The sequence below is a fragment of the Python bivittatus genome, unplaced genomic scaffold (genome assembly GCF_059951505.1).
Source record: "Python bivittatus isolate LINGU-HERP-01145 unplaced genomic scaffold, Pbiv_v1 ctg000340_np1212, whole genome shotgun sequence".
NCBI classification, from domain to species: Eukaryota; Metazoa; Chordata; class Lepidosauria; order Squamata; family Pythonidae; genus Python; species Python bivittatus.
In genome coordinates this window covers 19,414,034-19,428,772 of record NW_028277056.1, presented here as the reverse complement: position 1 = coordinate 19,428,772, position 14,739 = coordinate 19,414,034, and the positions used below count along the sequence as shown (strand labels likewise).

General features: G+C 35.5%; 1 protein-coding gene and 1 non-coding gene across 13 annotated transcripts in view; both read right to left on the bottom strand.

Moving 5' to 3' along the window:
• The window catches only part of ZMYM2 (zinc finger MYM-type containing 2), an 89,948-nt gene that overhangs the window by 38,193 nt on the left and 37,016 nt on the right, over positions 1-14,739 (bottom strand). For 11 of the 12 annotated variants that reach the window (XM_007427535.3, XM_007427538.3, XM_025166258.2 and 8 more), the window contains one exon: positions 317-433. In XM_007427535.3, the coding sequence (XP_007427597.1) occupies positions 317-433 (117 nt within the window). Of the gene's footprint in view, positions 1-316; positions 434-5,536; positions 5,653-6,591; positions 6,743-14,739 lie in introns of all 12 variants that reach the window. The other variant, XM_025166259.2, reaches the window with a different exon arrangement.
• LOC112540557 (U6 spliceosomal RNA) lies at positions 10,379-10,484 on the bottom strand. The gene has a single exon (XR_003084649.1). It is a non-coding gene; the product is annotated as a U6 spliceosomal RNA (small nuclear RNA).

Genomic DNA, 14,739 nt, shown 5'->3' with positions numbered 1-14,739 from the left:
ATGGATGACTTTTCGTGGCTGGATTAGTCCTGCTGGATTGGAGAGGCATATAAGCCCCAGTGAATAAATAAAAAATAATAATTCTGGTTTGTTTCTGTGACATGAAGCTCTAATCAATCTAGGGGTTCAAATGGCAGCTAAAAGAAAGAAAAAAATAGGAAATGATCAGCCAAGCAGGCTTAAAAAGCATTAATTAAAACAACCATGGCTAAAGTATGGAATATTAAAGGATGAAAAGTATGTTATTAATGATTAAGCAAGGTGAATAATTTGCATGCAATTAAATTAACAACAGATCAGAGCATCATTTACTTACTTCCCATTCCAGTACTTCAGGCTTTGAGTAGAAAGTATTTTTACAATAATTGCATTTCAACTGAATATCGCTTGGAGCCACAAACTGGCCATTGGTTGAAGATGGTACACTAAGAGTCTGAAAAAAAATGTTTAAGATACACAATTCATTCCAGGACAATAATGTAGTAATTTATTATTACTTAAGAATTAGTGGCAAAATTAATATTCATGGTTTTATTTGCACATTTAATTTCATTACTCTAAATAGGATAATTCACTGAATTACTTTATTATTAATGTGTCAGTGCATATAGCAACTTAGGGCCATGTAAGGAAGACAACAGGTCCCTACCACAAATGAGCGACAAATCCAAATTTTAAACAGTGTGAGTCATAAGAACAATAGAGGTAAGGACAAATATGAACAAATATAGATTTAAGTCCAAGGGAACAGCAATGCAGATATAAGAAGCTGGAGAGAGTAAAAATATTTGTTTGAGAGAGCATAATTAACCAACATAGGGGGAACTAGAAGAACAACTGATGCCAAGAGAATGCTGGATTATATATGAAGGGAGATGAGATGGGAGTTAGGCTATGGTGAAATAGGATACAGAATACAATACAATATATAACCTATATCACCTCATTCTCTTTTCAAACTGTATTCATTCCTCATACTTCTTTGATATCATTTCCATATCATCATTTCATATATATATATATATATATATATATATATATATATATCCATCCATCGATCCATCCATTTGCCAACTACTACCAAATCTGTTTTATTTTTTAGTTTACATTGTGATTGATCACTACTCTCATGCCAGTTTTAAATAAAATAATATAAAAGAAGTACTATAATTTGTTCACATACTGATATTATGGTTTGGGCTTTATCATTCATGTCCAGATACACAGAACTATATCTATGTATAATAATAATAATAATAATAATAATAATTATTATTATTATTATTATTATTTCAGATATATAGTACACTCAATATATAAGAAAAGGCTATTCCAAGCACTTGAAAGATAAGAAATCAGAAGTAAACTTAATAAACAAAGAGAGGCACCCACCAAATCCTCACTGCTTATTTGCAAAAGCTAACTTTGTATGACTCAGACTCTGACTGCAATCCATTAATTTTTATATAGTCAGTTTTTTTTAAAATCTTGGGAAAGGTAGAAGAAAAGGAAAAAAAAAGAGGACAAGCAGTAGCATGGTGGATGGACTAAAGCAATGTTGGGAGTACCACTGGAAAAGCAGAAGGTCCAGGTTGATGACAGATCATCCTGGAGAAAATCTATCTATATAGTCACTAAAAGTTGACACCAACTTGATGGCATGTAATCAATCAATAATTCAATACATAATCAAAATCATCAGCAAAAATATATTTTGTGTTTGTGTTTCACATATAATTTTAATAATTCAATTTCACATTAATTTGGACTGTGTAAAGTGATTAGTGGCAGAATAAGTAGTAGTAGAGGTATCTTTGGAACCATCAAACTGCAGAATATTTGTAGATCTTGCACAGGGAATAGAAACTTCTAATAAAGATTTTCCAAAGCCTTTGAAAAGCACTAAGTACACATTTGTAATTCACCTTATTTTTTTATTTATCATTCATTCATTCATTCATTCATTCATTCATTCATTCATTCATTCATTCATTCATTCATTCTGCCTATATTAAGTGCACCTAATAATGTCAACAGATAAAATGATGATCCGTAATCTCCAAAATACATATAAAAAGAGATAAAAAGATAAAAACAAAAGAAATATAAACACCTGGAAATCCCACCTCTAGTTACAACACAACTTTCCCTGTACAAGACAAAGAGGTAGCTCTTAAAAATTTTTCAAGAGCTCAAGAGGGAGAAAGCTGACTGAATCTTTGCATGGAGGGAGTTCCAAAGAGTGTGGATAACTACTGAAAACATCCCTTCTGAGGTCCTGTTAGGTGACAATTCCATAGTGACAGGAACTGGAGGGAGCTGACCCCATATGATTTGGTTAGGTGGACAAATGAATACAGAGAAGATATTATATCAGATAACCAGATCTGGAACTATATAAGGCCATAAAAATGGCAACCAGCACCTTGAATTCTACCCAGAAGCCTGGTAGCAATCAATGCAGCTCCAAGAGCAGGGGTCATCCAAATATATCAGAGCTCAATCATCACTGTCCAGGCTACTGGCTTCTGTACCAGCTGTAGCTTCCTAATGTTCTTCAAGGGCAGTCCCATATAAAAGGTGTTACGGTAGTCCAAGCAGGAAGTGACTAGGACAGGAAGGACCGGCCATAGCTGTCACCTGCTTTTCAGGTAGAAGTTGTGAGTCTAGGTGAACTCCCAAATTGCAGAATACCTCTGATTGGTGGAGTACAACTCTGTTCAGAGTTGAGGATGAAATTTCCCTGGAAACATTAGGCCCACAATCCCAAGACTTCTGTCTTAGAGGGATTCAGTCAGTGTCTATTCCTCCCCATCCAGACCTTTCAGGCACTAGATAAGCATTTCCACCTCATCACCTGTTTAGCCTGAGCATGAGATATATACCTGGGTATCATTAACATATTAACGATACCAAACATTGTGCCAACCCATCTTACTTTACCTGTACATTTTCAGTCTGGATGACTGAAAGAATCTTTCACTGAAAGGATTGCCCTCCTTTCCACTGGGTAAAATTAAATATCATCAGCCACTTACATCAAATGAGACCTATTCCTCTGTATTTGCATTTAAAACAATATTATCCCATAAAAAGAGTACTTTATATGCAGTGGTTTGGTTAATGATCCTGTAACTACAATAAGCCAGTTTCTTTCTATGTTACTCAAAAAGCCAACAATGCAAAGTGAAAGAAGCTAGATTCACACCAACGCCAGTATACCACTGAGAACTTAAGAAATAAATCTACTAGAAATAGAGTGAAATTTAGGCTAGAAATATACACATAAAAATAAGTAAGAAATAGCCTGAAAGGACATTTAATGAATAACCTGATAGATGATTAAAAATTAAGAGCACTACTGCTTTACAGATTATTTTCCTCCGTTTTTACAAAGAAGGTACATATGGTTTAGGTAAAGTAGCATTAAATAGACAGGAATTATAGATTATAGGTAGTCCTTGCTTAACAAGCATTTGTTTAACAACAGTTCAAACTTACGACAGCCTCAGAAATGTGCTTTATGACCTGTACTCGCACTTACAACTGTCACAAACCATCACGCCCCTATGGTGATGTGATTGCGATTTGTGACCTTTTTATGATGGTTAAGCGAATCATATGGTCATTAAGCAAATCACATGGCTGTTAAGTGAATTCCAGCAGAAAAGTCCATTGGGAAAGCTGGATTCCCTTAACGGCCATGTGATTCGCTTAATGACCACATGATTTGCTTAACAACCAAGATTTGCTTAATGACCGTTGTAAAAATGGTAGTAAAATTGGGTGCAGTCATGTGGTGACTCACTTAACCTCCCCGCTTAACAACCAATTTTCCAGTCCCTATTGTGGCCATTAAGCAAGGACTACCTGTACAGGTATAAAGGAAGTGCAAGTCAAACTATTCTAACCATTTCAAGACAAATCCATTAGTGTGTATTGGTATGCAGATACAGGTTTGCAAATATAACTTAGTCCAAAAGAACCCAGAAGAGCAAAAATGTACCTGATCTGAAATTTCACTTAATGGAACTTTCAACTTAAATACTTAAAAATTTTTCCATGGATATAAGTTCAAACTAAAACTGATTGCAATAAATCAAAATCAACTCTAGAGATGAAATCAAGAAGCACCTTCATGCTTGTTAACTGTTAAAGCCAATAAAATCTAGCCCAAATTAAACAGTTTTAGGACCTGCTGATTCTCCCACAAAAGATGCCTGAATCTCTCTAATGCTCAACAGAACTTAATTTTGACTAGCTTGCACCTGTCACCAATCAAAATGTCAGCCCACAATGGTATATAGGATTTCTATTTCATTTATACAAAGCTAAGTTGGCAAAAGTACATCAAAATTAGTTTGATTATATCAAATTTAGACAAAAGTATCATGATTTATATATTCAAATAAAAGAATGCTTGAATTTAAGCTCCTGGAAGTTGTAGATAAATGCATATTTTGTACTTTTAAGAAAAAATTGGTATAAACCTTTAAGAAGTGGTAGTTTTATCTGTCACCCAAACATATGTAATCTATTATTGAATTCATACTCTGCTTCCCCCCTCTCTTTTCATACTCTGTTTCCCCCTCCCATACTTCATTTTACAATTGGCTAGGATTAATGCATAATAATGGCACCCAGCATGGCAAAGTGGTTAAAATGTTGAATTAGGAGCAGGGAGACCCAGGTTCTAAACTGCCCCCAGCCATGGATGTTCACTGGGTGACTTTAGGCAACTCACTCTCTTTCAGCCCAACCTACCTTACATGGTCAGTGTGGAGAAAAGATAGGAGGAGAGAACACTATGGACACCGCCTTGAGCTCCTGAATGTAAGGAGGGATATAAATCTAACACATAAAGGCCTCCAGAACACTAGCACATAAAGTACTAGATATGATCAGCTTAAAATATTGGCCATTTGACAATCAATGTACTTAAAACCAATCAAGTGTTCTGTTTAGTATAATGTCATCCCTGAAAGGAATAGCATTTGTTAGTAATCTAGACATTTTACTATTTTAGCAGCAGAATGAACCCTTTTCACTGGCATAAGGAAGGAATTAATTCTTACTTCTTGCCCACTCCCATATATATAATAATGTCTGAACCAGAAAATCCTGTAGTAATTATAAAATAGCTGGATATACAGTATTCAAGTACTCATAGGATTACCTCTATGCTAAATTATCCAGCCAGTTTTTTTTTTTTAAAAAAGGGCAAAGGAAGAGAATAAAAATGTCAAACTTCTGCCAAATTCCTCTCACCATAAGCAGAATGGAAGTGGAATTCAAACAGCCTCAAGAAGAAAGTGCTAATGAAAGACTTTGAATTTTGGAAATCACTCTCCTACATATACGCTGATAAGACCCAAGCTATTGATAAGTGATAAACACAAAGATTTGTATTTGTGAAGAGTAGCCTTTAACTAAAAAGTAGTTTCACAATAATATTAGTGTCCTAAGAATACCTAACAGGACATATGCATAGAATAATACATAGCTAGGGAGGAAGAGATTTAACACAACAGCTAACCTGAAATATAGCTACACAACTGGAACTGCAAAAGTTGTACAGTATTCCATCAGGCATTGTGGCTTGATACTGAGGTAAAGAGTTTCGCTTACAAAATTGGCAAACAATTCCCAAACCTAAAAGAAAAATGTAGTATACAAAGAAAATAAATGCAAATTTCCAGGTTATAAATGACAAGCTAGCATTTCTAAAAGTACAGCAATGGCTGAGGTATGAACAATCATTTTTCCTATACAAGCAGCCTTTTCAGTAGTAAAAAATCAAACAAGGAAGTTGCTAGTTAAGCATACTTTCCTAGATTAATTAACAAATTTTTGATGACCAAAATCAATGGGAATGTTATATGTAAATACCTAGATTTACCAATAAAATGCTATACATTTTTATTATGTTACATTTTATTAATTTGAAGTACATTTTTATGTGTTCTGTATGTATTTTGTTTCACTCAACTTTGTAGAGTTTAAAAAAAAACAGGCAATTTTCTACAAGCTAGTGCTATTTATATGGTTACCCAATCTACATACATACATACCTATCGCACCCTTTTAGGGTTAAGGAACATTGTATGATCAATGGGTATTTAAAACTTGTATAAAAATGTACAAATTAATTACATAGACCATGAGACTGTATGAGATTGTACTGTTTCTAGCAAAGCACAACCTTAAATAATTGCACCATCAATATTTTTGGCCAATGTACAGCAACATTAAATATCACAATACTAGAATAAATTCAAACCAAGAGTGGATGGTTAAAAACATCCTGAAAAAGCTGTAGCTAACTAAAAACATGAGCTCAAATATTAAAACTCTGAAGGCATAACGTCTTGTCTCATAAACCATGCCTCATCTAGTTTTAGTTATACTAAATTTTTGCTTTAATTCATAAGAGTCATAAAGACTTTTAATAACCTAAATTTAATTAGAACATCAAGAGTGTTTTTCCCCCAAGAGGAAAACCACACAGAAGCAACATGTGAAACAGAATGTCTCTATTTTGGAAAGGTATTTTATCACTATTGATAAAAACACACTACCCTTTTCACTTACTTTGTGATTTTGCATATTTTGATTTGTGTGTGTTCATGCATGTGGTTGAGCAGTATGGCTCCATATATCCATTAGCTCCTATGCACTGTGTCATGTCAAAAAACCTGCACTGAGCTCTGCAACCAGTACAAGCTGTTAATTTGCCATATTTCTAAAAAGCAAATAAAACAAAACAAAACAAAACAAAAAGCAACAATTACATTAGTTATATCTGATTCAATACAACAAGCATGCAGGAATTTATATATCCTCTCCAAAGTCCATATATTTGCTAAAGTTTCCAATCGTCATACATCAGAGCGTTACGCATGCATACTTAATAGAGTCAATACACGGGGGGTGAGGGACCACATACCCACCCGCATCCATGCCTGCTGCGCTTCGATGCCCAAGTATTTGGCATGATGGATTGGCACATATGCATGGCTCCTATTTAAATACAATGTAGGTTTAAATTTAAGACACTTAGTTTGTATGGGTATTCTGACATAACCCTTTTATGAATAACTGTGAACTACTCTGTAACTCTTCTTAACAGTGGGGTGCAGAGGGCAGCCTTGAAATGAACAATCTGTTCAGATGTTGAAAAAGAAAAAAGTTCTAATATGTGAAATAATAAATACAGATGCATGAGGAATGATAGTGTCAGCAATAAAGTCAAAGTTGTATTTTTATAAAGCATGAAATGTACTTCCATAAAAATGATTAACTTATGTAACATCATTTTGGAACTGAATTCTAGACAGTATCTAGAATTTAACTCTGAATATTCTGACTTCATTTTCTTACCTCAAAGAAAGAAGAGACCCAGGTTTGCTTTTCTCAGCTAGAGAAACTCCAACACCACAATTGTGGTTGCAACCAAATGGTACTCTTTTCAGCTTCATCTTTGTTACTTGAAGAACACATCACTAAGTCTCTTATTTTAGTTTATTCAGTAAGTTTTACACATGGCTCAGCAAAAACCCTTAAGCATCTTCCACAAAGAGCTCTGGATGCTGCTTAAACAACTTTATGAGGAAACAAAAACCATTCAGAACAAAAAAGGATGGTTGGATGGTATTAAATTTACTTGATTAGAAGGGTAAGTTCCTCCCCCCTCTAAAGTACAGGTAGTCCCTGGATTAAGAACACCCCGTTTAAGGATGATCCATAGTTAAGAACAGAGCCTATTGTAGCAAAATTCGAGTTAAATACACAGTGTTTTGAGTTAAATACACAGTGTTTTGAGTTAAATACACAATGGTTTGAGTTAATTACACAATACTACTTATACAGTATTATACAGTAAAACTGTTCCGGCTTACATACAAGTTCGACTTAAGGACAGACCTTGGGACCTGAACTCATTCTTAAACTGGGGACTACCTGTATTTTACTTGTGAATTGGGGACTGGGGGAGTTACTTACATTTGCTGCTGAAAATGAATAAATGCATGGAAATACAGATGGCTGCAGATGGAGCTGCTACAAAGCATGGATGCTTTTGAAGTACAGATACTGCTTGAAGTTTAGCAGTTACTTGCGAGGTGCTGAATGCCTGAGGAATTTAACTTTTTTTCTGTCTAGTTGACTTTCCCCACCCCACCCCCTTTTTTTTTAACCTCCAGTGATTTTTTTTTCTTTTTGCTATTTCTCCTTGAACGAAGGCAGGAAATGTTTACGTGTCTATATGCAGTGCACAGTGAGTTTCTCTGCACAGAGGATCTGAATACAAAAGAAATTGATTGCCATATGCACATGGAATCAATTAATTTTATAAATTTGGACACATTTTATATGCAGTTTATTTTAATTAACAGTAATTAATTACATCAATATGAAATTATTTTTTATCCTGGCCTGCATAGTGGACACACATACGTACATACATACATATATATGCATGCGCGCACACACACACAAATACAGACACACACACTCTCATGCAGAGAGAGATCTACAGGATCGGTTTCAGCTGGAATTGGTACCGTTACACCAACAAGGTGGAAAAGCTGGGCACTGCAGATTGAGTTTGCTGCAATCTTAAGATCATTTTCATAATTAAGCTGAAAATGATCAAATAATAAAAAACAACACATTATTAAGTTTCTTGAGGATGCCTTCCCTGCTATGTCCCCATCAGGTATGTCAAATTGTATTTCCATCAATCTCAGCTGGTTGGAAGGTTCTACACAGGAGAAAGGAGCTTTACAGAAAAGTCTCCAATATTGACATACTGAAATATATTCCAATATTAGGACTATTTAAGATTACATTGCTTATATAGCAAACAAAAGAAATGAATTCTATTAAGTGGATATAACTGGTAGGATTACTTGGGAAGGACCAAATATATCTGAAAACTGCCCCCTCATGGATAACAGACAAAAAATGCTTCCTTCGAGCAATCAGTCATTAATAAGAGGAAACAATTACCCAAGACAACCAGGTAAGATAATGGTTAAACTGTTGGCCTACGAATGAGGAGATCCAGGTTTTAGTCCATCCTCAGCCATGGAAGGTCTCTGAGTGACTTTGGGCCAGCCACTCATTCTCAGACCAACTTACCTCTCAGAGTTATTGTTGTGAGGAGAAATAGGAGGGTATACTACCTTGAGCTCCTGAATAAAAGGTGGGATTGATTAATAGCAATCTAATTAAGAAAACACATTAAGGTCTCACTGAAAGCCCAGGCTTGCTTTGCTTTATCCTTCTTTAAACACTATTCTGTATGTTTTTCAACTTCAGTTGCCAAGATACTATTTTATTTAATCTGTTCACAGAAATCAATAAATTTTGCTTTAAGATTAGCTTGTTGCCTGAATACAGTTGGTGGTTAATAAACAATTTGGCTAAGGGCATCTATAATGTAGCTGCATGACTGTGACAAGAGTTTAACAAAAAAGACATTCACTGGCAGCCCTGATACACCAAAATGGACTGTTGATTTATAAAGAATACCTTAAAAGCCAAGAGAGAAATCTGATGATTTTTAACGAAGTGAAACCTAGCAATGGTAAGGAACAGTATTTATAAATTGACAACTGATAAACCTGTATTTTCCTGGTATTCTTCCAATCCTTTTGTATGGTTGAAATTTCTGCATTTAAGACTGTGTACTGCAATTCCACCTGTCAATACGTCAAGAAACTACAGAGGGGGGAAACTAGATTTGTTTAAGCACCTGGGTTTAACGAAAACATTACAGAAAGGCTGGGTTCATATAATGTGCTAAGTATGCAAAATACAATTTGCTTGTTTGTGGTCTTTCATGCTGTGTAAACCCAATTGGCTGTAGTTTAATTGAGAAAGCAGAACATAGCTTAGCACAGCCTTCCTCAACTTTGGCTTCCAGAAGTATTGACTCTCATGCTGACAGATGATGTTGTTCAAAACATCTAGGATGAAACAGGTTGAGAAAGACTGGCTTTGCATGCTATGCGAATACAGCCACCAGGGAATGAGGGCTTGAACTTCCAAAGTGCCCCTGAATTGATCTTTTTGGCTTCTTCAATACAGGAGTGAAATTTATTTTAGGCTTTAAGATCTGCAAAGCAAAATGAAAGCCCTCCCTTTTCTGCAAATGTGGATAATGGAAGAATGATGGAATTTGATCACCAGAGGGTTGCAATGACTGAACAGCAAAATCTTCATATTTATTCATCATCATAGCTTGTGTATCGAGTTCTGCATCTGTGCTGAAAAACCAATCAGGGACTTAAGAACTGAGATCTTTAGGGTTCACTTTGTACTTCCTAAATGCTATTACTTTCTTCTTTTCAAGTTTTACAGCAGCCACATGATTAGGAACATTTTACATGGTTTTTTCTGCCTGTCATCCTTGCTCAGGGGCCATGCTAATCTCTTCTGCGTTGTTCCAGTTTTAGTACACGTGCTGCTGAAGTGAGCACTTTTTGTTTTCTCTTTATGCTGGTCTATGACCATAATAAAGATTTGATTTGATGTTTTTTTCTGAGTACAACTCAGGATACTTTACAAAGAATAATTGCCATTGTTATCTTTCACCAATATCTTTGTCTTATTCTACAAGACCACAAAAGTTGCTGGTGTGAACATTTGAGGCACTTGGCTTTAAACCTAGCTGTTCTCTGCAAGGTCAATGGCCTTCAAAGCACCACATTGTATATGTACACACAATGAAGTAAATCAACCTTCGTTCATTCTCATGTATTGTATTTTGCTTTTTTCATTGAGCAAGGGATATAAGATCTGACTCTTGTAGACAATGGGCATTTTTGCAGGAAAAGGTACTGCTGATAAATAGACCTTTGGATGGTTCTGTAGCCACCTTTTCTCTAGTGTCAGTATATTCTAGACTTTTGTGTGGTTGACAGAGTTCATTTCTGGAGTTGACTTTCCAAATTAGAAAAAGACTTCTAAATTTTAATCAGCCCCTAAAACCTGCTTCAGTACTGAAACCTCCAGACTGTTCAGCAGAAACTACAAATGGTTACTTTGATACTGACATGTCTATCTTAACATCACCAGTGTTGATCCAGTCAGCAAGATCACATATGTACTAGCTCAGATCTTTGAGAACTTTGAGATTCTTCTCAACATTAACAACAAAGTGATTGCACTGGTCAACAATTTTGTCACATGGATTGTAATGGGTGTTACATTTTCATGCTGAATTAAAAAAAGAAATCAGTTTTTTTCTATCAGGGTTGGTGTTCTTGTGACCTTCTTCATTATTCTGTTCAATGAGATGTATATTTTAACTATAGTAGTATATTTGTAACAATCATTGACCAAAATCTAGTTATTATTGTACTCTAACATAAATAATCTCAAGACAAAGGTAGAAGACATTACAGCTTGCAGAGAACAACATACTGTGTAGGTTGAGTCATGTTTGGACATGTCTTGACATGAGCCTAGTCTCTCTACTTGGAGAGCAGTTCCTTGTCAGCTAGTGCCAAAGCTCACAGTAAACAGTAAATATATATCAAAAGTATCATTTGATACTTTCTACTATGTATGGTGAATTAACATTTAAATCTCAGAAATGAAACCTCCATCACTCAGAAAAAAAAAAAGCTATGAACTTTATTTTGGTTATAAAGTGGGTGACCAAGATAAAAATTGGGCCCCTCACTTTTGCTGGATGACGTGTTAGACTTCTAACAGGATGGTTAAAGTGTTCATGCCATAAGCCATGGTTTTGAGAGAGCCAAAAGACCATCAGACTGTTATTGTTATTTCTGCCTAATAAGAGCAATAATGATGAATTTAATTAATTCTTCTCCCAAGAATATGGTTTTGTAAAGGTGATCGTTCAGTTATGGAGGTTCTTGGCCATGAACACAATGTGTTCGAGTGGCGCTTGTTCACTGTCTTCTCAAAAGTTAATTTGAAGTTGTCTTTTTTCATAATGGAAATAAATTACCATCTGTACTGTTAGCCCATGCTGCTAACATGAAACAGTTTTATGAGAACATGAAACTACTTTTGGAAAAGATCCAGTATAAAAAATATAAATGGAATAAATGTGGAGGTATGATGGTCACTGCACTTCTGCTTGGCTTGCAGCTTGGATACACAATGTACTGTTGTTTTTTGTGTGAGTTGGGACAGTAGGAACAGGAAAAAACCATTACATTCACAAAGAATGGCCAAAACGTACCTCGCTTGTTCCAGGAAAAAAGAATGTGATAAACAGTCCACTTGTTGACCCTGAAAAGATTTTCCTTCCTCTTTTGCATGTCAAACTTGGACTTATGAAAAACTTTGTTATAGCGATGGATAAAACAGGAACTGGATTCATGTACTTGAGAATCAAATTTCCCAGGATTAGTGATGCTAAGATTAAGAAAGCATTTTTGTAGGTCCACATATAAGAGAATTTATAAGAGATTTTAAATATGATGAAGAGTTAAGTGAAGTTGAAAAAGCTGCCTGGCAATAATTCAAAAATATCTGTAAAAACTTTTTGGGAAATCATAAAGCAGGAAACTATCATGGAACAGTGATGTCCTAAAGTTGTACCAAGCTATGGGATGTAACACATCATTGAAAGTTCATTTTCTTAGACTCACTTGGACCTTTTCCCAGACCTTAGCGCATTCAGTGACAAACACATTGAACAATTTCACCAGGACATTTCAAACATGGGAAAGTGGTACCAAGGCAAGTGGAGTCCATGTATTGGCTGACTACCGCTAGACCCTTAGGAGAGATGTTCCTGAACTGAAATTCAGCACCCAAATTAAACACGGCTTTTTTTTTTTAGATAACCCTTTTGTGCTTTTAATTAACTTGTAAATATAGGCTATTATCAAAGTAACCTGTGCGTTGCTCAAAAATGTTGCCTGATAGCAAATCCTGAAAACATATTCAAATTCAGGATAAAAGATACTTTAAGATTAGCCACCTTTTGTTTGTGGGACACGGACAAAAACTTTTTTTTTTTGTTCCAGTGTTACCATTTCTTATATCCTTTGTTCAACCTTTTCCTAAACATGAGACTCTTCACATTTGTATAGGGCTTCCCTAGAATCTTGTTCACCTTAAGAAACCTATCACTGGCTCTGATGTACGGATGCCAGCGTTATTTGCCTGACAAAAGTTACAGGAGCAAGGGGGGGGGACTAGTTGAAGCTATATTTAATGGTTCGCCAACTGTGTTATTGCCTACTTTGCTTCCAGTCACTCCAATGCCAGCTGATTTGGGGCTTGAGGATTATCATTCAGAATTGGAAGAGTGTATCTAAGGGGTTTCTTCTGTCTCTTCTTCCCTAGTTCCAACTGTGTGGGAACCAATCGATAATGTCTCCTTCAAAGAACAGTTAGGCTTATGAGTATCTCAACAGCTATTTCACATATAAAAAAACTTATGTAAACAGAAACAGCTGACAGTGTCTTTCAAGCTATTTACTTGGATGCCTATACTCTGGGGATTTCTTCTGAAATCAGCACAGGATTTATGGCAGAGACAAGCTTCAATGTCTCCTAACACAAATGTTTATATAAATTGCAACAAGATGAAAACCAATTCCTATTTCAATATCCAGCACCAAATTCATTGGTTGTTGAAACAGCCCAGTGAAAACGTATTTCATATAGTGCCAGTACATGAGAGATGCAATTTGAATACAACCAAATGACATTCCTAAAAGTATCCTGTAGACCACCTTATTCGATATAACTTTTCCTTTGGGAGAAGATGGTCCAGTTACTTTAAGATTTAAAAAAAAAACTTGCATCTTTTTATTTGGCTTTAACTCTGCATCTGTTAAGACAACAGATAAAGACAGCAAGTTAATAGCCACTACAGAAACTATTTCCTCCATTGCTAAACACAATTGAGAAGTGCAGCCTTTTCAAAGAAGACAGTATTAAGTAGAACTTCCATTTGAAGAGGGTGGACTTTTCAGCAAGTGACACCACACACTACTGCAAAATATGAAAAGTAAGTGCATTGGATAGGTATGAACCAAATGCTTGTGAGAGGCCTTGGCAACCAAAAATATAAATAAACAAGCAAATAAATAGGCAAAGATTTCCCTTGGTTCAGAGCTCAAAACCATGTAGAGAGCTCAACCTGAGCTCAGAGTATAAGCCATCTTACTGGCAATGATATGGCAATGATATGGAGAAGTCTTTAAAGGATTCCTGTAACTGGCCTGGTGCTGCATAAAATATCTTCTGTCAAATCTGGATGTCTGTTACTATGGACCTGGAGGTTTTGACAATTATACCTATAGAATAATGCAAGTGAATTCCAAGAACCTTGGAACCTTCTTGTATCCCAACTAACTGAGCAACCTGACCTACAGTTTATGTATATGACAGCATTTCATCTCACACATCACAGAAATGGCTTAAGTACTGAATAAAGTACAATTGTTTAGATGAACTTTATATGAAAAGGGAGCATTTTCTGTCTTTGTTGCTGCGCAGTGATACATGTCTGTCATCTTTCCTTTTGAAATTACTCTATTATTTTTATAAGTTGACAACTCAAAATTTACCCTTTCCTCTGAAAGTTTACTTCACATACTTAGCTATACACATTCCTATTGCTTAAATAGTTAGGGCTTTTTTCATCATATCGTGAAATAAGTTATGTGAATTCATTCTCACCAGTAAGACCAACACTGCAGTGCCGCTTATCAGTTGGGCTTTTTGTTCTTAAGGGAATAT